General features: G+C 38.1%; 1 protein-coding gene across 1 annotated transcript; it reads right to left on the bottom strand.

Annotated features, from left to right (window-relative positions):
* Positions 1–14,817: 14,817 nt before the first annotated feature.
* nfil3-2 (nuclear factor, interleukin 3 regulated, member 2) lies at positions 14,818–23,676 on the bottom strand. The gene is made up of 2 exons (XM_057346929.1): positions 23,390–23,676; positions 14,818–18,742 (listed from the first exon to the last, which is right to left on the bottom strand). Exon 2 carries the CDS (start codon positions 18,200–18,202, stop codon positions 16,541–16,543), a length of 1,662 nt encoding a protein of 553 aa, XP_057202912.1. The 5' UTR covers positions 18,203–18,742; positions 23,390–23,676; the 3' UTR covers positions 14,818–16,540.
* Between the last annotated feature and the right edge of the window lie 938 nt (positions 23,677–24,614).

The raw sequence follows: 24,614 nt of genomic DNA, 5'->3' as shown, positions 1-24,614 counted from the left end.
TTTCCTAGCCTCTACTGCGCTTTATTTAGAATTAGAATTACAAATTTGAAACCTTGTATCTTAATCATATTTCATTCCAGCATTTGTTGCCAGAAACTGAGTTATGTGAGCTTAAAAATGAATTACTAAAACTAAAAGATTAATAGTAATGAATAGGGGTGTAACTATACTTCGTATTACAATATTTCGCAATGCACAAAATGTCACGATGCGCATCGTAGAGAGATGGGGATATTTTACGATATGTTTAATTCTATTCGTTCAGCGGTCAAGACGCTACCTACTCTGCGCCAGCGCGTCACGTATGCTTATCTCACATATGGGGAAGAGAGAGAAGCACAAGACACAATCTGTGTCTCCAAGTGGTTTACAAAGCGTCATATTTTCCTTCACAATCGCCGTTAAAAAACAGCAAACTTGAATCGTGACTGCAGGCGAGTCACCCCGAAACTCATTACAAAGGCAGCACAAACGAATTTAAATGCCAATGTTAATTTATCCGCTAACGTGAGCTGCTGCATAAAGTGATATGCAGTGTTGGGTAAGTTACTCTGAAAAAGTAATTAATTACTAGTTACTAATTACATATTCAATAGTGTAATTAAATTACTGTACAAATTACTCTCTCCAAAAAGTATTTAGTTACTGATTACTAATTACTTTCTATATCCTATATCAACCTTGATTAGTTAAGTTATTCATAGGCATGAAACAGCTCTTTTAATTCATTCAAATAAAATTAAACTACATAAAGTACTCTTATTAACTGACCAAAGTATTGCAAATGTGAGAATAATACATTAAAGCATTCATTTTAAAGTTAGACTTTGAATTTTGATGGCAATTCCACTATTGCACACACATATATTACACAAAGTATTTAGTTTAATTACATCAGAGGTAACTGTATTAAATTACAGAAAAAATAAGAGTAATCCCTTACTTTACTTTTTCAAGGGGAAAGTAATTAAATTACAGTAACTAATTACTTAGTAACTAGTTACACCCAACACTGGTGATATGCAACATAAAGTAAGCCAAAAGAAACCAGCGCTGTTCCGATCAGAGAAGCGATGAGGTGAGTCGTACTGTAGATTAAAAGGTCTGATGACATGCTAAAAAACAAGTATGTGATCTGCATAATTGAAGAAATGTAATACAGTTTATGTAATATGTCTTTTTGAAAGATTTTTCTCATTCATTACTGTCTCAAGCAAAGACAGCGCAGCTTCAAAGAGACACGAGCCAATAGCGCTTGAGCGTGAGCTCTGTGAGAGCGTTTCATTGGTTGAATGTACTGAATGAACACGCCCTTCACTGAACGAACGAGTCAATTGAGTCAAAATCATACTGAATGAACTGCTACATGTCGTTCATGGTCTAATATTCTCTGTTACAACAATGCATATCCAGTAGTTACTCAACGTTTCTGAAAAATAAAGGTAATGACCTGGTTTAATTTAATTCCAAGGTAAAGTAAATTATGTCGAAACAGTTCAATCTTTGTATGAAACCAATTAAATGAGTTAATCCAGATAGATTTTAATAGACTAATATAATGTAGATTTCGTCGACTAAAAATAGACTAAAACTATGTTAAATTGGGTGGGATGACTAAAACTAAATTGCATTTTAGTCAAAAGACTATGACTAAAACTAAATCAAAATTTGCTGTCAAAATTGACACTGATCTTCATTCTAATTTCAGTTAAGCCTTTAAATGTTCTTCTTTATTATGTTGTATGTGCAACAAAATAAATTACTGAAATTGTTAATATTTTGAAAATAAATTTTATTTGAATTTTTAATTTTGTTCAAAATATCAAGATGTGTATCGTATCGTGAACCCAGCATCGAGATATGTACCGAATCGTGAGCTGAGTGTATCGTTACACCCCTAGTAATTAATAAAAAATTAAATATTATAAGCAGTAAAACATTTAAAGCTTGTATGCTTTGTTTTTCTTGTATACTGTTTACTATAGGTTTTAAATCTTGTTGACTAATAATAAGGCTGGGTCCGCACACCTAAACAATTTTGTTAAATAGGCCTGCATGACTAATGCTTGGAAATTATGTGCGCTATAACAACTATACACATGACTTGGCTATTAAGTAATTTTTATTAATGTTATATTTTTTATATTATACTGTAAATCTAGGCAGCTCAGTCATTCAACCCTGTTACCCAAAACAACGTGAGAGGAGAAAAGTTATTTTGTTTAATTTGTAGGAAATGTACATTTATCAATATTTAATTTATTTTGCAAACTCCCTAGCGCCTACGGAGCTTTATATAGGCCACATTTGCAACCTTGTGTAGTGTACTTTCATATTTAATTTCAACATTTCTTTGCTAGAAACTGCGTTGTGTGAGCGTACTTTTTTTATAAAATAAAATAAAATAATTAAAAACTTAAAAATGATTTGATAAAAACAAGAAAAATTAAAAGCTGTTTCTTGTATGCTGTTTACTATAGTTTTAAATATTGTTGACTAATAATAAGGTTGGGTCCACAGCCTAACAATTTTGTTAAATAGGCCTGCACGACTGCTTTGAAATGATGAAATTAAGTATTTTTTATTTGTGTTGTATATATTTATATTATATGGTGAATCAAAGCAGCTCAGTCATTCAACCCTGTTACCCAAAACAATATAAGATCAACTTTTTTATGCATTTATCAATATCCAACATTTTATGCAAACTTGACATTTTAATTGCTAAAATATTTACTTTCTTGTGAGTAAATGAACCTTTTTATTATCATTCAAAGATATTTATCTCCCGTAACACAAAACCTCAGTGTTCACGTGTTCTCACACGTGCGCTGTAAGTGATTTTCGGGAATGATGATGAAGATGGCAGGCCGAGACAGGTCATCGTTTTGCCATCACAGATATGAGCTGGTAAACAATATGAAGCGTGTTTTGTCCCAATCCATCCATGACTTACTGTTTTAAAGTCACGTGCGCTTTATAAACCCAATGCTACACTTGCCTTGTTTCCTCCGGACTTAACCTGATGCCGTTTATTGTTTGCATAAAGTATTTGACCTCCCTTTCCGCTCCAAACGCTGCTGTTGTGAAACGTAGATAAGACTGGAGCTGAATCATTAACAAATCAAAGTCTGGGTGCGGCCAGAGACGTCGAAGCAGGTCAACGGGTACACGTGAGGGGAAAATGATTCCACCTGTAAGAAAATATTTCTGGCTGAGCTGTCATACACAGAGTTAACAGGTGATAAACAAAGATGATCTTTGGATAATTATGTGACGGGTAAATCAAAGTGGTTTTTGTGTTAGTGTTTCCTTGTATGGCAATCACGTGTTTCCTTTTAAGAAGTGACTCATTTTAGAGAAATGATTCCTGCGAAGTTTATTACGACATACTGGCATATTTTACTGCTTAATATAAATGACAGAATGTTGTTTTTTTCTGAAAGTGCAAATGCAAGTTCCAGAGTGCTTAACTCTACGAAAAGTGTTTAATGTTTTTTTTCAATGTTCTGTGGCGTATGTTGAATACCAATATCTAAATTCACATAGAAACGGTATCATTCTGATACGAAATGCAAGCACATGTTTCAAATTTGGAAGTGACGGTGTGAAAATCTGCTTTGATATGAAAACCATCACAGCCTTCAGATCGGGAGGAAATTTGAGCCATTTTAAAATGAATCTAAAAATAGATCAACATCAGCAGCTGCCGTTTTGAATTTAAACCATATTAACAACACGGATGAGGAATGTAAGTCATTTAATACGGGAATAACATCCCATCGTCACAGGGTTCCACAGACACGTCTGTTACTTGCCCTTTGACCTTTACAGGAAGTTCAGAGCGCTCCAGTTGTTTGGTTGGGTTGCCGGAGCCCTGGGGCTCAATTTCAGTTCGGAAAGCAGGTGCTACTTTATTCTCAGAGCCACTGACATTATAAAATGTGTTTAAAAGCTTTCGGTATAGACCGACTCTGATCTGTATCCACGAGGTTTCAATGTGACCTTTGATCTACTTGACATATCAACACTCAATGTTAACACTCTGTGACAGCTGTAGGAGTGACACCTGCCCATTGCAACACCACGTATTCATAGAAGCGTAATACTTGATCTTAATCTTGATATGCCTGAGCCCCACAGCATCTGTTTAATAGTTTATTTCTCTGTAAACCTCTGTCGGTCCTGTTACATGGAGCACGAGGTCTTTTATCATCTTCCAGTACCTGACATGAGTCATAATGTATGGCTTCTTTAACATGTACACGCATGTTATCCGGCAATAATATTTCCAGTTAAACATACACTAGAACAACAAATGTTGCAAGCGCACAAAGAATTTCCGTATGGCAAAGAAAACGGAGATGTCGGCTTCCCCTAAATCATTTCTCGCTCCGTCGCCTTTTTTCAAATCCCCACAGGATATGAGTTGGACTCTGTAAACTTTGGACTATGCAGGCGGTGATGAAAGAGACAGATAAAGACCGTGAGAGAGGCGCTTTATCGCCAGCCCTGTGGTGAGTTTCAGCATAGTTTGGAAATCTCGGAGGTCTGCTTACGGCCAATTTACGTGCAGGGTTGCCAATAGGTTTTCCTACAAGAGTCCTCCGTCCAGATTCCATTGCACATTTCAGCTGGAGGAAAAACATCTTGTGGTTTTCTGTTATATCAATTCATGTTTCATTTCAGAGCGCTGAGTGTACGGCCCATGTGTGATGTTTTGGTTTTGCGGTCCGAATCGTTTCAACACGCGTTACTGTTTCCTGCAAGCGATGTGATAAATTAAAACAGTAGAAAATAAGATTGCACTGTAACGGTAACCCGTGGCTTCGGAAAGAAACAACTGAGATATGAAAGAGATTTTTTCAAAGCATTAATGAGATTAAATGGAAACATTTTCTCCTGAAAAAAGACGCGAAAAACTAGAGTTTCAGAAGAAATGTCACAAACTGAGCTCGGATTTGTCAAGTCTGCAATCAAAAGTCAATATTATTAAAAAACTCAATATGAAAACGTTTCTCATCACATCTACCCAAATCCAGATTTGCTTTTAATATTTTACCTCTACAATCTACATTAATTTGACAATAAAAGAAACACAACAGAACTCTTATCAGATCTCCTGAGCTATAAAAGAGCAACGTCGGCGCCATAAAATGTTCATCTGTCATTCCACGACATGCACTCTGACCTTATTTGTTTTTCTCTTCTTTCTTAGGTATTTTGTCGATGATTTCCTCTTCAATGGCTCTTTTGTCAGTTCTGTTTGCTAAGGCAGCAGTCATTATTACTGTTGCTTCATACTTGGGGTTTGCACAAATCTCTAATCTTAAATTCACAAAGAAAGGTGTGCTTCCTTTAACTTGACTTTTTTAAGCAATTTGACTTCTTTTGTTACCCGGCAGACAAAAAGTGGGCATACAAAAAGAGTGTTTATTTGCAAAAACCGATCCGACTCCGTTTTTGTTGTTTTTCATGAATCATGTTTTTATTGTGTTTGTTAGCTGTAGTTTTGTTTTTTATTACTTTATCGAAACAACCCAACTGCAGTTTGATTGACATCATTTGGAATGCGCAATAAAAAAACTTTTTTTTTTTAAACTGGTGTTATCTGTTTTTGCAAATGAACTTTGCATTTAGAAAACAAAATATGAGTCTGGTGAGTGTGGACACTTTTCTATCCCATGATGCCACGGGAGCTGCGCAACGGTCAAATTTCAAAAGTAAATCAAATAAATATAGCGGAAAACTTTAACGCGGACATCCGATTTTAATGTAAGTGCCAATAAATGAATTTCTCGTGACTAAATTATGTTTTTATATACGCTCACGTATAGGTTGTCAAAGAGCATACGGGTCACATGACCATAAAACATGGCGGACGCAGTATGTCCGAAATGTATTCGTACTACACCCACTCATACTATATAGAACGTACTGTTTTAACGCCCGATAGGTAACTTGGGTACTTATTCAAATTCAGTACGTACACTGTAAAACCAAATGCTCAAAATAATCAAACAGATTAAGTAATGTAAACTTAATTTCATAAAAAAGTTATACTTACTTCATTATTTTAAGTTCCTGAAACACACTTTTACTTTTAAGTAAAGTATAATGATTATTTTTAATTAACTTGAAGTTTTGACTAAAACTAAAAAAATATGATTTTCTCCTTGTTCTATTTAGTTAATTTGAACATGTTAATTCAACACAATTGGTCGAGAATAATTTCCAATTCCCAGCATGCTTTGCGTCAGATTGCATTAGGAGAATACATTTGAAAGAAAATGAATATTTGATGTGTTTTTCAGTAAAGTTAAAGACTTGTTAGTGTTTAATGTTCACTTATCTTAGATATTTAGAAGAGTTTGACATATTTTTCAGTTTTGTGGTTACCATTGTTCAGAAGAGTGGTACATGTGCTTAGGCTGTGGGAGGTTAAAGCAAGGCTATGATGTGAATTGCAACATTCAATGAGCATTAACTGTACTAATAATTAACCAGTACTAAAATGTCTCTCATCTTACTTGCTCATTGTATTTTGATTTACATGCAGTAAGTCTGTATTGAACTCATGTATGACAACAAAAAAGTACCAATAAGACTAATAAATGTCGAGTTTAGTTAACATAAAATTACAGACAAAATTTTGTCATTTCAACTTAATTAATTTAAGTAAATTTGAATAAGAAAAGTAAGTTATTTTAGTAATTTTAACGTTATTCTTTTTAATAACGTTTAGTTAAGCTTACTAAATTGAATCAAGGCAACGAGTTTGCACAATTGCATTAAGTAAAGTGAACAAATTAGTTTTTACAGTGTATGCGATTTCGGACGCAGCCTTGGTTAATAGGTATCAACGTAGAAAACCCTAGCAACCACCCATAACACCCTGTAAACCATATAGCAACGTTCTAACAACCTCACTGAATAACACCAGCATAGCATCAATCTGCCAAGTGCCCATTTAATAATTTTGGTGATTGTTTTTTTACATAAGCTAGCAGCACTTTTCTGCACCAAATGTACCGATCTAGTTGCTTTCACGTTTAAGAGTTCAATATCTTCTCACAGATAAGTGTCAACAATGCAGCGTTACAGATAACAAGTGCACAAGGAACAACAGACATTTGTTGTCTTTCGCAGAAAAATGTTTGCATCGATGCTCTCTAGGATTCTAAGAAAAATGGTTTCGGTTATTTGAGAGAGAGAGAGAGAGAGAGAACACAGTTCAGCCGAAATGCCCATGTCTGCACAACGCTTAGCCCCGCCCTCTTCCTCCCGAGCTCGTATATGACTGGCTGCCCTCTCGTTGCCATGACGAGCGGGTTCACTCAAGGTCTGTGTTTGCAGGGAGGAGGTGATAGGGCAGAATGGGAGGAGCTGACCTACATTCTGCTGAACCCTGTGAGCTGCGTAGTAGCTATTGAACAAAACCATTCAGCATGTCACATTTTTACAGACGTTTATATATGCGCAGGGCGTGGTCCAGCTTTTTGGACGGCTCTTTGAAACGGCAACAGCCGTCCAAATGAAACATGTACAACATATTGATCAAATGACCGATGGAGGGCAATGCGTGCATCTGAAAATCATAACACGTAAAGGAAATGAAAACTGTTTGGATGCATCACATAAAATAAGAAAACGATCGAGTTATAAATGTTAAGTGCTTGTTTAAACAAACAACATTGTAAAATGTCAACCTCTTCCTTAAGAACTCTGTTGAAGTGCTGGAGTTTATGATGTTGTTAAAGTATTACAGATATGATCGTGGAAAGGTGCGGTTGTAATCTTAAAGAGTGATTTCCACCTAATCTGACCCTTTAAAAACACTCGTCGCTATTGTATTAAGGTTGATTCATTCATAGTTTCAGATGACATTTCATCAGATATGAAATTATTTTATAGGCTACGCTGTAAAAAAGCACTTTTTCTCCCAAAAGCGACGTGAAGTGCATTCAATACAGTTATTTGTCAGCATGCGTGTTCAACCCATGACTTTTGCTTCACCCACATAAGACCTGTTACTATTCTTTAAAGTTACATGTAATATATTACAAATATATCCGTGCAGGATTCCACACGCAGTTCCAAAGAGTATTACCAGAAAATGAGTCAAGCTTGCACAACAGGGTGTCAGGTTATAAAGCCAGGGTGTTACAAAAGCACGGGTAAATGCCAAAGCCATTAAGCTTTCCTTTCTCCGGCCACGCTCCTCTAGGCTCACATGGGCCGCCTGACCTAATTTCAGGCTACAAATAGAAAAATGACAACAAAAACAACAGCTGGAGCGGACCGCGTAGAGCGAACGCACATTCGCGTGGGCACGGATCCAGCTAGACTGTTGAAAAGCGGATCTGTGCTCCCTGAGAAAACAGCGGGCGTAGAAAAACGCACCATGAGAGGCTTGCGTTACTGCACATGTTGTGCAGTCTGTCTGTGCGTCGTGCATTTGACACAGCTTCTCATTTATTTCATGAGAAAAACCAACAGGAAACATTACAGAATGACCAATGGTTTCCATCAATACCGTTGTGAATTAATAGCATTTTCCATTTACACCATTACAAACATTCTTGTTTGTAGTGTGTTTTGGGCATTATTCCAGTAGGATGCCAGAGAACACCCAACCGACAGAATCCATCATGTACCACTAGACACAGTTTTCATTAAAACTGGTTTATAGCTTGGACATTTGTGTTTGCTTAAATAGTTCAAATAAATGCGCTTGTAATAATTGTTTGTAACAAAGTTTTGGAGGTAACCACGAACAAACATCCAGCCAAAAATGGTTCTTGTGTGAAGAACATTTGTATATCTGCAAATATTTAAACGATTGAGCTTTAAAATATTATTATTTATGATTATGATGTGATTTATATGATTAACTTTAAGATACGACCATTCTTTAATCTGAGCTTTGATGATCATTTAGATGGGAAAAACAGAAGGTACGGAGAGATTTCAGCTTTTAAACTAAAGCAGGAAGAGATATAGTCTCATGCGCTATTGTGAATTAAACACACAACCCAATTCTCTGTGTTATTAAACTCATATTTCTTACACTTATCCTCTCTGACACATGGCCTTCTGTCTTTTCTCTGTACTTTCTATTAATGTAGCTGTGCTTGCATAATGGAAAAAAACAGTTTGTGTTATTTATAGGCCAGTGTCCAGCTGAGGCTGCGTGCAGTGTCTTTGTTCCAAACCCTGGTGATGTGACTTTGCATTAACACATCACCAAACAGGTCGTTATGGTCGCAGATATATTAACTGCATTTCTTATTACCAACATATACACTGTTGCTGTTATATTTGCTGTAGGCCTGTACTGTATTAACTGATAAGATTTTACTATTGTGTTATTTAATTAGCAAGTAGTTTACTGTTGCTGCAGACAGCTGCAAAGTTTCATAATTCTGTGAATCTAATGCTTTTGGAAGATGGAAAGATTGTTGAAGTGTAAAATTTCTCTGTTTGCAATGATTGTGTTGTGAGAGGTGGAATGATGCTGTAGTGTGTTGTAACTCTCGAAGTTAAATTTATGAAATTAAAATGATTTTTTTTATTGTATTGCTATTGATTTTGTTGTTTATATATTACATATTCATACAGATAATAAAATAAGCACAATCTTGCAATAGTGTAATACAAAAGCAAAAAATACTTATAATGAGCAAGTTGGTATATTTTGTGTATATATTTTATGGAATATTATATGTTGGTATATTTTGTGGTAAAAACAGTGACCGTTTTGTCTTAACTTACTTGAAAGTTACGGAAAACACTTTAGTTTAATGTAATGCAGATACATTTGATTTGTCAATGTAATATAGGAAAATCACATTTGTTTAATGTAGTAATTCAGTTTTATTACACCCAACAGACATAATTAGATATAGTTATATCAATGTAATACTTTTATGTGGAAACTTTGCCACACAAATAAATTACGTTCAACTAATGAGGTTTTTTATGAACATGATTATATATAGTTATAGAAATGTAGAACTTCTGCATGGAAATTTGCCACATGATTAAATTACATTTAACTAATGAGGTTTTTTATTACTCTATGAACATGATTATATATAGTTATAGAAATGTACAAATTTCATGTCGAAATTTGCCACATGAATAAATTACGTTCAACTGATGAGACATTTTCGGACTCAACAAACATGATTAGATACAATTATATTAATGTGCAAATTGTATGTGGAAATTTGCCACATGAATAAATTACGTTCAACGGATGAGACATTTTTTTGAGTGACACAGCACACAATTATTTATGCACGTGCATTTTTTTTATACAGCCCTGGAAAAAAAATAAGACTCCATTTTAATTTTTATATTTAATCAACATTTCTAGATGTATTGTGGTCATTCCAGTCCTGTGTCTGTTGTATTTGAACAAAATCAAACCTCAGGAGTGACAAAGTCATCCAACAGCAAGGTGAAAGACAAGTGATGAAAATCCAGGTTATCACATAAACAATAGTTCTTGAACTTTTCCTAAATACATGCACAAATATTACTGTTGTTTTGGTTAGAAAGGAAAATGTACTCGTTTTCTTTGCAGTATTTGAGGTCTAAAAAATTTCAGAGCATCTTTTCTGTTATTTTCACCTGTTTCTCCAGTTTTCATTTTCTGCAAATTAATGCAAATAGAAACAATATTTTTATTTGAAATTTGGGAGAAATATTGTTAGTAGTTAGTTAGATCATTTGACCTAAACTCATACCGACAAATAGTACATTCAGAAAACAGAAAATCATTTTGAAATGGTCTCATAATATTTCCCGTGGCTGTATTTCAAATCTAATATTGTACATTTAATTCTTCATGTCTTGAAAGTCGTGCCTATGTTGTGTGATATAAGGTTTTGAGACTCAGATATTGTGCTGAAAACTTTAAGACTTTTCATGTCTCTGTTTTTAATATCTGACACATTCGGACCATAATAATAGTTGCTCTAAGCTGCAGTGTGTCATATCAGGTGAATGAATCTGTTTTTCCACTGTGCCATTAAAAATGAATCAAACGTTGAATAATAAAATTAAAGCTGCTCTGGATGGGGTCTTACTTTTGCTTGTCCACAAACGTTAGCCGAAACAACAAAAGTAAAAAAAATCCCTGCTTACACTAACATTGTCATACATTTTGTAATATGTACTATGACAACACCGTGTTTATTTCTTTCTTTCATTCTAGTAGCATAGCACACATCAAAGTACTATGAGCTACCATCGACATATGACACGTACTGGATGCATTTCGCAGACATTTTTCTCCACAGCCCAAAAGTTTTATTTACATTTAGCTTTATGTACTTTAATTGAAAATGCAGGCATGGGCAAATGGTGCTAAAGCTTGTGATGGAGAGCTTACGGCAGGCCAAAACAAGCTGCGCGATATTTCCGTTCTGCAGTCACACAAACACACGCAGCAGAGGACTGATCCACTGACCTCACGCTCTCAGCAGACCGAAATAAACCCGGTAACACGAGAGGCCTGTTTTCCCTCAGCTCACCCGGAGCTTTCCTCCACACAGCCGGCCATGTTTCCCTTCTGTTTTCTGTTTTTCTCAAAATACTCTCAATTCTCTGTCCATTAACCACCATCATTCCCTTCCTCTCTCTCTCTTTCCTCTCTTCTCTCCAGCTGACCTACTTTTCAACTGACCTGTTTATGCGCTTCTGCCCTCCAATCACATAAGAGGGAAAATGGAAAACAAAGCAGAATTCACTGAAGCCTCTGCTACTGGTGCTGTTGTTGTTAACTATAATAATGTAAATACAGCCGTGGAAAAAGTTAAGAAACCATTTCAAAATTATTTTCAGTTTTTCCTGAATTTGCTAGTTATGTGTTTATAGGTGAAATTCTCGTTTTTGTTTCATTCTGTGAACTACTAACAACATATCTCCGAAATTTCAAACAAAAATATTTGTTCTATTTGAATTTATTTGCAGAAAATGAAAACGGGAGAAACATGTGAGAATAACAGAAAAGATGTTTTTTCAGACCTCAAATACTGCAAAGAAAACAAGTTCATATTCACTTTTAACCAACGCAACAGTAATATTTCTACACAGGAAAATGTCATTTTTTTGTGATGAGCTTAAATTGTATCACAGTTTTCATGTGTCTTGTCACGCTGTCAGTCTTTCACATTGCTGTTGGATGACTTTTGTCACTCCCGAGGTTTGATTTTGTATGAAATTCGACACAATACATTTAGAAACGATGAGTAAATGAACATTTGGAATAGTCTCTTCTTTTTTTCCGCGGCTGTATGTTTAACGGTGTACATTTAGTGTTATTGCTGTCTAGTGGGATTTTATGTTGAGGGTAAAGTGTATCTAAAACAAAAAATGACCAAAATGTATTCGTTTTGGAGTCATGATGTAGTGACATGATGGGGACATTCTATTTTTGAGAAAATATTTTGCATTTTCACACTTTCAAATAAACATAATTTACTATGATTTACCAAACATTTCCCCACAGGGTCAAATTTGTTACTAGTATTTATTACAACAGTTGTACACACAAATGGAATCTGTGTCTCTGTCCGTTTTCTTTTTTCTTCTTTCTTTAAGACAAATTAATTTCAAATAGTAATAGCTCTTATGTGCGTTTGTGACCTGTGTGTGTGTGTGTGTGTGTGTGTGTGTGTGTCTCTCTCTCTCTCACGGTCTGCCCTCAAACACAGATTGTGTAACATCCTCCATGTTGAAATTGTTGTAATGAGAACAAAGGGATTCCGTTTTTCACACGCACAACAGATTCAAAGAAATCATTTCACATAGACGGGTTTAGCTCGATCGGGCGGATATCTTTAGACTTAGATCTCACTAGCACTTGACTAAACGAAACGAAATCTTGATCCTGTAAACAAATCAAGCGCATACTCTCTGAAAAGTTTGAGGGAAAACACTTTCTACTCCCGGCTTCATTTCTCACCCTGTATATGGATTAGATGTTAAAACCAAAACCTGAAATCTATCTGCTGACCTCTGCATGTCCTCGCCTGCAGGCCAGACTCTTACATGGACGTCTGAACAGCGAGTTCACAGTTACAAGAAAAATAAGGGTTTTGTAATTGTATTGTATTGTAGAAACTGAAAGACACAGATCGCTCGGATCCTGTTTGACGGCATTGCTCGAGTATCTTTGTTTATGCAACTCAAATACACACCTTGCTGATTGACATCTAACATTGTCTTTAAACGGTACGTGTGCGCCTGCATGAATGACCTTTATGTAAGTATCATTTCGCCGAACATGGCGATGTTTCATGTTAATAAACAGCACAGCTAGTAACTAGGCCAGTGTTGCATAAGCGCTGTAAGCCCGCGGTAAAGCTGGATAGATGTGTGTTAGTGTGTTAGTATCTCATGATTGGTCAGATCAACACATCCAAAGCCCTTGTCATTTTATGAGATTAGTTCAACAACAGAGTTAAGATGTTTTGATGGTTCTGTGAAACTGCTGCGTTTTCTTTTAAGCGGTCTCGACTTCAGTGGAATCCTATTAGAACGCAATTCAAAGCTTCTCAGAGAGGTTTACGATCTGTAAATGGGTCGTTGACAGACTAATATATAAATTTGTCCTATATGGTACGACGGCAAAAATTTTGAAAACACAAAAAACAATGAAGATAAATCTCTCTTTATTAAATCTCTCTGCTATTTTATACGATAAATATAGATATTAAACGGTCATATGGCGCGAATACGTGTTTTTCTGTGGTGTGTTATAAGTTGCTCATGCATGTATTAGACACGTAAAATTACAAAAATGAAAGTGTGGGAACAAAAGATGCATTCTATCTAAAAGTGAATGCTCACCCAGACCTGCCTGAAACGCCTCGTGTAACCACACCCCCACAAATCTACATCAGTTGGTGGTATGATTTGACTAAGACCGCCCAAATGTATATGCAAGTAAGGTGGGCGCACCTGTCAGTACAATTGAAGAGGAACCTGATGTTCCAAATATGGTAAGAGGCGTTACATTTCTGTCACACGCTTGCAGTATTCGACCAATCACTACGCACTGGTTAACTGCCCAATCATAGCACACCTCGCTTTTCAGAGCGATGAGTTTTGTAAAAAAATCTGCGCGTTTCAGAGAGGCGGAGCAAAGAGGAGATACAAACATGCACGGTATGTGGAAAATACAACGTTTTTGAACCTTAAATCGTGTATACACATTGCATTACATCTAAAACAGACGATAACATTAGTTTTAGCCATGTCATATGACCCCTTTAATAATATGAAACAACGTAATATTAACAGTTTGTTTTCTAAATTTTGCTGTGTCACACCATAGGATTTATTCATTACTACCTAAATTAATCTCACAGATTAAATTAAGTTTTTTTTCAATAACTGCTAAACACATAGGCTTTATATATTTGTTTGGTTATATAACAATTTAATTTATGTTAATGTTCAATAATATTGCTATTTCATTGTATATCAACTGTATTGAATTAAATTAAAACTACTGAATGGATGCCTAGCCAACGTTAATAACACGCATAACATTTATGTTGTTGCTGATAAAACTGTTTTATTTTTGTTGTTTTTTCTTTTTTTTACATTTGAATGTCAGTGAGAAGAAAAATGAAAACGAGATGTCATTCTGCATATACACTAGGCATAAATTATGCTCATCTTTGGTAGCTCCTTCAAAGGCATCTTGAGTAAAACAGCCTTATATTTAGCAAAGCAACATACAAAAGCAACCCGTTTTGAAAAGCACAGAAGTAAAGAACGACAATAAACAAATGCATGAAAATTTCAACATCATTTTATTATTTTTTTGTTTTTTTTTAAATGCACCCAAAGCTACCACTGAAAATTAGTGTTTTTACAATATGCATCCTTTTGAAAACAGAGCAGCAGAACCGGCGGTGTCACTCACAGTCCACACGAGAACACCGAAATAAGCCTTGCTCACATTTCTGTACATATTTTTTTTTGTTTGTTAAAAAAACATCAAACATCACTCATTTTGAAACACACTGAAATGGCAAAGTTGTAGTGACATCGTAATGAGCAATAACACAATCGCAGTAAACAGGAAGTAAAGATGATGCTAGTGATAAACAGGACAACACGTGGCCCCCAAACAGTTCAAAAACACAACACAGTGTCGTGAGGAAATATTTTACAATTATACACAAGTGCCATAAATTAATCTGACAAATATTAAAAGGGGTTTGTGATTCTAAATCGAGCCACACATGAAGGACTTATAGACCTCTTTTAGCATGAAAAACATGTAGTTTCTGACTAGAGAAGAATCTCTGTTATTCTGTGGAAAGTCTGGAAAACAAATTTGGTTTCTCATCTATAGATGCTATAGAAATATATATATATTTCTCTAAAACAAGTGATGAAGTGACGTTTTTACATCAGTGCATGTCTAAGGAAAAAAATTAATAGGGTGGCTACATATAAAGGCAACTGAATACACATTTTTCGTGGGTTTTAAAGGGTTAAACATTATCTGGGGGAGGACTTCTTTTTCAATAATACACCAAGTAGTGTTTGCGGACCAGACATTTCAGTGAGCAACAACCACAAACTGTTTGTGTTACTATAACATGAAGCTAACACCGACCTGCTAATGTATCTGTAAAGGCTTCGGGGCATTTTGTCATTTTCCTACAAAATGAGAGTTTCTAAAAAACGTATCCGATAGCAAGTTTTAAAAGTAAAAAAGACTTTATATTAAGTGGCATTTCAAACAGCAAACACACTGAGATGGAGACTTAACATTATACATCTTAACATTAAACTACACAGTATTTACGACAATGACATATTCATTAGTATCTGAACGCTGTTCATTTTATGTAATCTTTTTGTTTTCGTCCTAAAAATATATTCATATATATTATGTCACTTTTTATACAAACAAATCGAGTGCTCAAACAAGAAAAAAGTTGCTGACGTTTGAGGGAACTAGGCTGGGTTGTTGAATGTGGGTACAGACGTGGAGGTAGGGAACGAAGAGAGGTATGAACACAAATAACCATGTATCTTTGGTCAAGGAAGTGTTCCCTGAATCTTCCGGCATTTGGTATGCTTAAAGATGGTGAAAAGCCAATTTACCAAGGGTGTAACAGTGGCCACAAACTATAAATGGGGCACTTAGAGTCATCTATTTACAAAGAAGAATAGATAAGGGTAGATATTGCTGTTGAATTTACAATGTCTGTGACATCTTGCTGTAGCACTAGAAACATACGATCAAAAGCATTACATCCGATTTCATTTATTTGTAAAAGTGCCACAGTAACCTTAAACAGAAGAACAAACAAACAAATCAAATCAAACCAAGTAGATCTATACATTATAATACACAGCATCAGGTTTTGTCCTAATGTCCAGTTCTGTCATCCCTGGGCATTCAAACAGGGTATGGGTAAAGGGTCAAAGCAGGACCTCAAGATGAAAAAAAACTGTGTTTTTATAGTTCATTGAATGTCCCTGCAAGTCTCGCTTCCGTTCAGTCGTGTCTCTGGTTACAACTGTTACGCGTGCTGGAATCCTTCTTTCCGCATTCGATCCTTCCTCTCTCTGTTGAGGTGACCTGCTTGCAAAACCCTTCGATTGACCTGCTGTCTTTTTCTCTGTCGACGTGTTGCTGGTGGCCAGATTGAGACAGGTCCAAGTAGGGGTGCTGAGGTAACGTATGGACGTTGGTGGGTGGTGTCGTCGGCATGTCTTGGGATGCCGTCCTGCCGTTCCCCTGAGCTCTGTGCTTGAGTCTCAGTTTGTGGGGTAGGGCTGTGCCTCTGATTTCTCCGTCTTTGCACTGGCTCGTTGAGCTTTGGGTCATGAATACATGAGGGTGGTAGATGCCGGTATCAGAGCAAGAAGATGAGGGGGACTCTTCATCATCAGTGGAGCCCTCTTTATCAGAGCTACGGGGATCCCCGTCACTTGAGGAAGTGTCCTTGCCTGAGTGCGGATGGTAGTAGCTTTCTTGTCTCAAGCCTCCTTCAAAGGTCAACACCGGTGGCTCGTCGTCCTCCAAGGTGCCGTTAGATTGACGGTACATCTGTGTTTCATCGACCTCCGCTGGTGTTAGCAGAAGGTCTGGGGCAGATGCATCGACCCTGTGGCTCGGTTGCTGGACGATGTAAGACTTCCTTTTGACCGCTTCGTCATCTGCATAGTCAAAAGGAGGAGAGTCCAGAGTCTTCCTCTCCAAATGCTTGGTCACTTCTGCCAAGATTGTAGGACTTCCGGTTCGTCCCTCCGTAGGCTGAGAAAGATGCTGCTGTTGCTTGCGAGTTAGTTCCTGGGTCCCTTGATTTTCCACAGGAAACGAGGCACTGCTGGAACGGTATAGGATGACACTTCTTTGCGCTGGCTGAGGGATGACGGGACTTACAATCGCCTCGTGGCGGTGTATCTGTTGGTTGATGGGATAACTTGGTTCGAAAGTTTGCTGGTGATGTACTGCAGGCAACCTGGGATGAATGTTGAACATGAGCTGTGTGGTGCTGCAATCCACAATGTCCATTTCTAGTCCTCGTTCCTGCTTGATTTTGTAAGCCATTGGCTCTGGGCTGTCTCGCGAGGAGCTGTCAGACATATCCGACAGGGACCCCCGCGGAGAGTATTTCACCATGTTGACGTGGCCCTCCCCTCGAACAGACTGCTCGGTTTCAGAAGAATCAGAGTTCAGCATCATCTGAGAAACACTGTAGTTATTGGGGTAAAAGTGATTGGGGGTCGGGGAAGATGTTGAGCTGCCTCCTGTTGCACCAATCTGCTGACTCTTTTCCACGTAGGAGGCCGTGCTAATGAGGCCGAACCTGAGCTTAAGTTGTAAAAGCTCTGTTTTTAGGCGAACGTTCTCGTCATTTAGCGCCATAACTCTGGTCTCCAGGACCATGTCGTTGATGCGCCGCTTCTCCCGGGAACGCTTGGCCGCCTCGTTGTTCTTGCGTCGCTTTTCCCAGTAGGACGCATCTTTCTTCTCGTCCGAGATGAATTCGCGTTTGCGTCGGCAGCTCATGTTCGGCTTTGGTTTGTGAATGCGACCCTGGCGAGGGTTGATTTGGGGTGAATGGAGAAGGTCGCTGTAGGGTGGAAAGCCGTCCGAGTTTTCAGATATTGTGCTCGTGCTTGGGGAGATTTGTATGTTTAAACTTTCCATTGTTCCCCGATGGGAGCCAGTTTCCGGATCTTGGCTACACCGCCGGTAACAAAAAAAGAATGAAAAGCAGGGATGGGGTGAAGGGGAAAGATGTGTACAAGAAACCTGATAAGATAAGTATGGTAGTCTTGAACTTTTCGACTAAGTAGCCGGATCAGCAAAAACTTGATGAGGTACTGTAGTTCCAGGAAAGCTGAACCTCATTGATTTTATTGATAAGTGTCTCGGGCTAAAAACAAACTCAGTTTGTAAAGTTTGTCTTAAACTTTGGCTGTGTCCGACTGATTCAAAATCCCAAAGAAGTGAAACAGAGAGGCAAAAATCCTGAAGTATGCAGAAGGTGGCTACTTCTTTTAGAGGACTCTGTGCCCTTTTGTTTGTTTTCAGTTTATTCCTTGGCTCTCCTAAACTGACCAGGATGCGTCCCAGTGCCTAGGGCTTCTTGGAGGATATAGGTCACTCTGTCTGCCGTGGCCCGTGAGTCTCTTGGTCAGAAAAGCTGACGTTCTCTCCGGCTTCAGTCGGTCGTTTGATGAAAGGCTGCAAACATAAAAGAGAAGAGACAGAATGGTTAATCCTCCAGATTTAAACCAATTCACAGTTTGCCTGCAGGCACTTCAAAGAAATCACTAAATGTGTTGATTTTTGTGCATTTTGTCTATTTTTAATCTTTAATCTAATCTTTAATCATGCTTCTTCGGGGATATTCGGAAGTGGAGTGTTCAGCTATGAGTTTATTTCCCCCCGCCTCATCTACTCAACCCTGACAGCCACTGAATGTTTTTCCGTTCCCCGGCAACCCCCGTCTGACTTCCTAACCCTGCCATTGATTTGTCTGTCTGTAACCCTTGACCTTAACTGTCTGACTAGACTTTGGCACTGGTGATCTTGTGATGCAAAGGAAGTTAAGAACAATGTTTTTAAAAACACCAGTGATGACTTTTCATTTATGTTTAACCGTTGTACAGAATTCCCTCACAGGACACGTATGGTAAACATCAGCAATGAGCACATTATTTGCTTTGACGTTTTGAAACATTAGCCTGCATTACATCATCCGAGCTGTAGAGAACCAGTACAACAAGGGTTTCGTCTTTTAAGGGATGAACATTAGAACACATCCTCTCTTCTGTCGAGATTAAACGGTCTGGCGCACAATGGGGCCCCCTGTGAGGGTCTGGGGATCATATTCCAAAACAGAAACGGCTGAAAAAAGCCGATTTCTTAGAATAATTATTCTCTGAGGTAAATTATCCTTTAACTGAAGACTAAAATGACAAGAAAACCTTATTATCATAAACTGAGGTCAAGTAAAAGCCAAATAGTGCGTTTGAGGTAAGGTCTTTCGGAATTAGGGAAAAATGGGGAACATTCGATTAGTGCAAGGTAAGATGAAGGGGTGGTAAAAGCCATCGAATAGAAAAGTAGAGATGATTAATGTGAGCCGATTCTACATTATTATCTATTATGACCTAAACTGTCTGAATGTCAACTTTTCAGTTTCGTCACTTTTTAGTTTGCACGTCAATCTGGCTGCAACATCTGATCCCATTCTCCATAGCTAGTAGGTGGGCTCAGGCGACAGATGGGATCCTAAATAAGATCCCAGTAAAAATTAGCTCCTAAATTTAATTCGGATCTCGCTATATTTAATATGCGCTCTAGAATACCATACACTAATAATACGCTCATAAATCATAAGGCAACCATTACAAAAATAATCCGTGCATGATGCTTCCAAAAGAGGAACAACCTATCAATGGCCTACTTTATAGCTGATGCTACAAAAATGGGATCAGAGATTTGAATAATTACACACTTCACAAAGCCTTTGAGACTCAATAGTTCAGACTACATTTGCCTTTGTCATAACATTAACGTTTAGTCATTGTTAGCGTTAAACATGTAAAATGGCACCATGACCACATCTGTAGCACTGAATATGACATCTGCATTAGAAATTCCCAGCGTGACTAATCCTTCAGCCATGATGTGGGCATCTGAAACGAGTCAGGATCGTATATGTAGATGAACGCAGTGTAATCCGATAATCTGCCTGTCCTATATATGGGTTACGGCGCCGTTATCCACGGACATCTGAGGAAACATTACGTAACTAGACAGCTGACGGCTTCCATCAATACTTTCTGCTCTGTTCTGGTTTAGCCTGTGAGTGCAAAATACGTATGATACACTAAGAAGAGGGTCATATAATAAAAAACAAAGAAGGGATGTTGAACGGGTAGGAGCAGGGGGTGCACAAAAAATGAAGCACACGAGACTCCCTCCCTGACCCACTGACCCAAAAACTGGGCAGCTCCAACAATACAGCCTGGCTCCTCTCCTCGGTGCTCAGATGTAGGTCAGGAGTGCAACAGGCATCATGAGAGAGGTTTGGGGAATTATGCTTGCTAAGAATAGAGCGCCAAGCGATGGATTGAGGATAAAAGAAATGAGAGATGGTAGAAAAAATAGGAACCTATCTATCTATCCATCCGTCCATCCACACAAGGATTTTTCAAAATAATGTGAGATGCAAATAATAGTCAGTGGGCGAGTTACTTTGCTTCTCGACCACACCCATTAGTCACTAAAACCGCATTTATCTACTTGCATTAGTAACAATGCAACTAATAATCAAAGTCATAGCATTGAGACGCCAAAGCATTTAGACATGACACACCTGCTTGTCCGTTATTCAAAGGTGCATGTGATGTATGGATTAATTCCTTTAAATAATAAACTTCATTGAATGGTTTGTCATTACCTAAGCTCGAAATTACAACGGGCCAGTAAAACTCGCTTTCACTCACGCTATATAGGACACGGTCAGCTCTCGCAGGGGAAAAAATAGCCCGTCTGGCCCACTGCAGTTTTGAGTTGGGCGAGGCCTGGAAACTGTAATTCAGCTGAAATCTTTCGTGAGCTGTTTCAGTAATGGAAACAATGGGAAAAGGCGGGGGCGCTGGATTTCATTGCGGCCATGTAATTGACCCTGGGGCAGAATGTAATATTCGGCACGTGGGCTGGAGGGGGGGTGCTTTTTTCCCTCTGGATTCCACGTCTGGGTTTGTCTCCTCCTGTTGGGAGAGGGGCAGGCCTTGGGCAGGCAGGCGGAGTTCCAGTCAAACTCCTTCTATAAACACACTCATATCATCCTTCAAAAAAAAAAAAAGAACGCTCTGACCAAGTCCATGTGTTTCTCCAGTCACATGTGCTCTCTTGCCCTACTAAACCAAACGGTAATGCGCCTCTCCCTTTAGCCACATCGACAAAGTAATCACTCGCCTCCTCCCTAATTTTCCTACATCACGAAAGATGGAGAAGTTTACTGAGTGAATATCCACAGACGTGTATATTTCCTCAGAGAAGCACTGAAATCGCAAACACCGTAAAACGACGAAGCTGCAATTGAGTTTCATTTTCATTGATGATAAAAACAAATCTGCACTGTTATAATACAAAGAATATAATCACTATCAATGTTTATTTATTCTTGTGGTCTTGTTGTTGATGCACTACCCACAACACAAGACTGGCAGAATGTTTTTCTTTGTCAAAGCAGGGTGTGTTTTCCCAGGTCTGTGACCTACATTCGGCGCTGGAACAGCATGCACGCAGATCACATGATGCCCCTCTGATGTTGTTAAGACCCCGGGTTCCTTTTATTTGCAACTTCTCCTTTATTAGCCTTATGCAACCAACTCAGTGAGTGGCACGACTCCATAACGTCAAAAGAAAACCACGAAGCAATCTCGCATCCACATATTTCAGGCTATATGCATGCCTACAGTAGTAAAGGTAGGAAGTCTATCTTCTGATTCACTTTCTCTCAAATCCTGCAGTGCGTCGTTGCACATTTCCCTTATCTGTGAGATTGTGTGGTGAAACAACATGTTACATCATAGCGAGATACCATCAATAAAACACTACCTCACCCTTTTCCTGTTACTATAAGAACCATCGTTAAAGCTCTATGTAAGAACCATACCTGTTCTATTATGATCAGCAAAATAATTATTATATAAAATGATAGAAAATATATGTACTTTTAACAAACCTATAGGCCAGCCTTATGGGAGTATCACTTAAAGCACTATAATGCAAATAACACTATATATATACTGTATATACTATACTTTATACTTGTAATATGAATGCAAAATGTTTCTAGATGTAAATTACAATGTTTCAACAAGTAAAGATGATATGCTTAGAAAAAGTTCATTGACATCTATTCTCGCCTGTACACATGCATTTTACACACTAACGCACAGCTTCCCATTTAACTTTGAAATACAATACGATACCAAAACAATAGTGTTGTTTAGGCTATATAAAGTTTTGCTGAATCATCAGGATGTATATCAACCTGAAAACATAAACATATTGCATTGCATTTTTCAGGTTACCACAGCAGGAAAGGGTTAACAGATTTGATTCGCGTACGTAAACACCCGCGTTAACCTTTACCTAAAGCACGGCTGCGCGTGACTGCGAGAAGCGTGTCGGCAAGTTAAACCTCATAACCCAACTGCACTTAACACTTTAGAGTAACGTTTTTTAGTGACGCATTGACAAACCTTGTTTAAAACTTAACAATCAACCAATAAATATAAATAAATAAAAGTTGAAATGAATATTTTAAATGTCTGTAATGTGCCGTTCTATATAATGCAAACGTTTTGGTGGTCTTGACAAGTGTGTGAAACGTTTTCGCAACTGCATTGGAAAAACGCATTGCATTATATAGCCTACATACATAACATTCATGTTGATAACAAAAATCACAGCTCTTACACGTGGCGTACATGCAAACACCTAATACAAATACGGACATATACCGTGAACTTGTTTACATGCAGGTCGCATAAAAACATTATGGTCATCTCTTGTCCATGTTAAATTGTTCCGTGATGTTCTCTCACCAGATCAGCCTCACCTCAACACTAAAAACATGCATACTGAGCCACATCCCAACCTGTAATGGCCATGCGTAATGCCCCAAAACATAGTGCTAACGCATTTCCATTGTAGTCACCTCACCTGATTTTAATGCTCTATAATTGCATCTATTACACGTGCAAACATTCCGCCAGATCCCAAAAGCAACCTTTAATAGTATTTGGCTTTTACCCCTGGTTCGTGTGCGCGTCAAGAAGTAGCCAAGCAAAGACGCAAACGTACCGTTTGAGTGTATCCAATATATCTGGCGTCCGTGGGCTTGAATTACTCTCGTGGACCCTTTGTATAAGCCTCGGTGGTTGGGATAAAACAGGCAAAGTGATTCGCGGTGGCTGATTTTTACGCGTGGATTGCGCAGCCCGTGCGCGTTTGCCCTGATTCCTTGTGTTTTGTTGGCGAGGCGCTACAATATCCTGCCGCTCGCTCCTTCTGTTTAGAAATGTATGTTAGTAGGTCAGCAGTTGCATAACAGGACGCTTCGGGTGCCTTGTCACGTTTTGTTTCTCTCATTTGCCCCCACCCACCCACCTCTGTGCCTTCCTCCGTCCCTCCCTCTCTCCGTCCGAAAGCGTTTGGCGACGCGAGCGCATAACTGGGAGGGATCAGGCTACGGGCCAGACCCACTCAGATGTAGGACGGAGATATTCGTAATTGGGTTACTGTAGGGATGTAGACAGAGACTGTTATGCCTTCAACAGACTATATTAAGATGCTTAAATGATGGAGCTGGAGCCGTGACAAAAAAATATAAAATGTTTAAATATATTGCGCATTAAGACTTGATGTGATCTAAACGTTTAGAAATTATCACTATAAGCTCTAAACTAACATGATGTCATGAAGTCATCTCAAATGTTTTTAGGTTTTATTTTAAATTAAAATGTACACTTTTCTACATAACGTTTTTTTTCTAGTTGTGGATAAATAAGTAACGTGTCCGTCTCAATTTGTATTGTGATGACCTTGAATTTGGTGGCCAACAGCCCCTCCCCCACTTCCGTCAACCTCCGATCCCGCCCAGCATCGTCTGGATGAGGTTGTCATGGCAACCGTTATGCAACCGCCCAACGTCAGGACCAGCCTCCCATTGAATGGCAAGGCTCGGCTAGGGGTCAGTGCCCTAGGGTCAAAGAGGTAGAAGCATCATTGCGACACACAGTTTTGTGTAAACTTAAAAAAATAGCAATAATGAGCTATGAATGAAAATCAACCAGCAAGAAAGAATTCGTTGAGAGAACTCGCAAATAAACATTGTAGCCCAAGCAAATCTGCGCGACAGTTTATTTCCTTATATAGACTCTCAGGGCTATATTTACATTCACTTACGTCAGCGATGTTCCCTCGGGAGAGCTCACTTCTTAGGGGGTTTCAAATACATTTTCTGTAAGATGTTTATTTTTGTCGTAAAGTAAATATATGGAGATTCCGATGTTTAAGATAATTTGCG

This window comes from Triplophysa rosa, linkage group LG11 (genome assembly GCF_024868665.1).
Source record: "Triplophysa rosa linkage group LG11, Trosa_1v2, whole genome shotgun sequence".
Lineage (NCBI taxonomy): Eukaryota > Metazoa > Chordata > Actinopteri > Cypriniformes > Nemacheilidae > Triplophysa > Triplophysa rosa.
This window is presented reverse-complemented; position numbering and strand designations above follow the sequence as displayed.

Bases quoted from the DNA above. Each gene is read 5' to 3' on its own strand.
- nfil3-2 (XM_057346929.1), bottom strand. From the start codon at position 18,202: ATGGAAAGTTTAAACATACAAATCTCCCCAAGCACGAGCACAATATCT.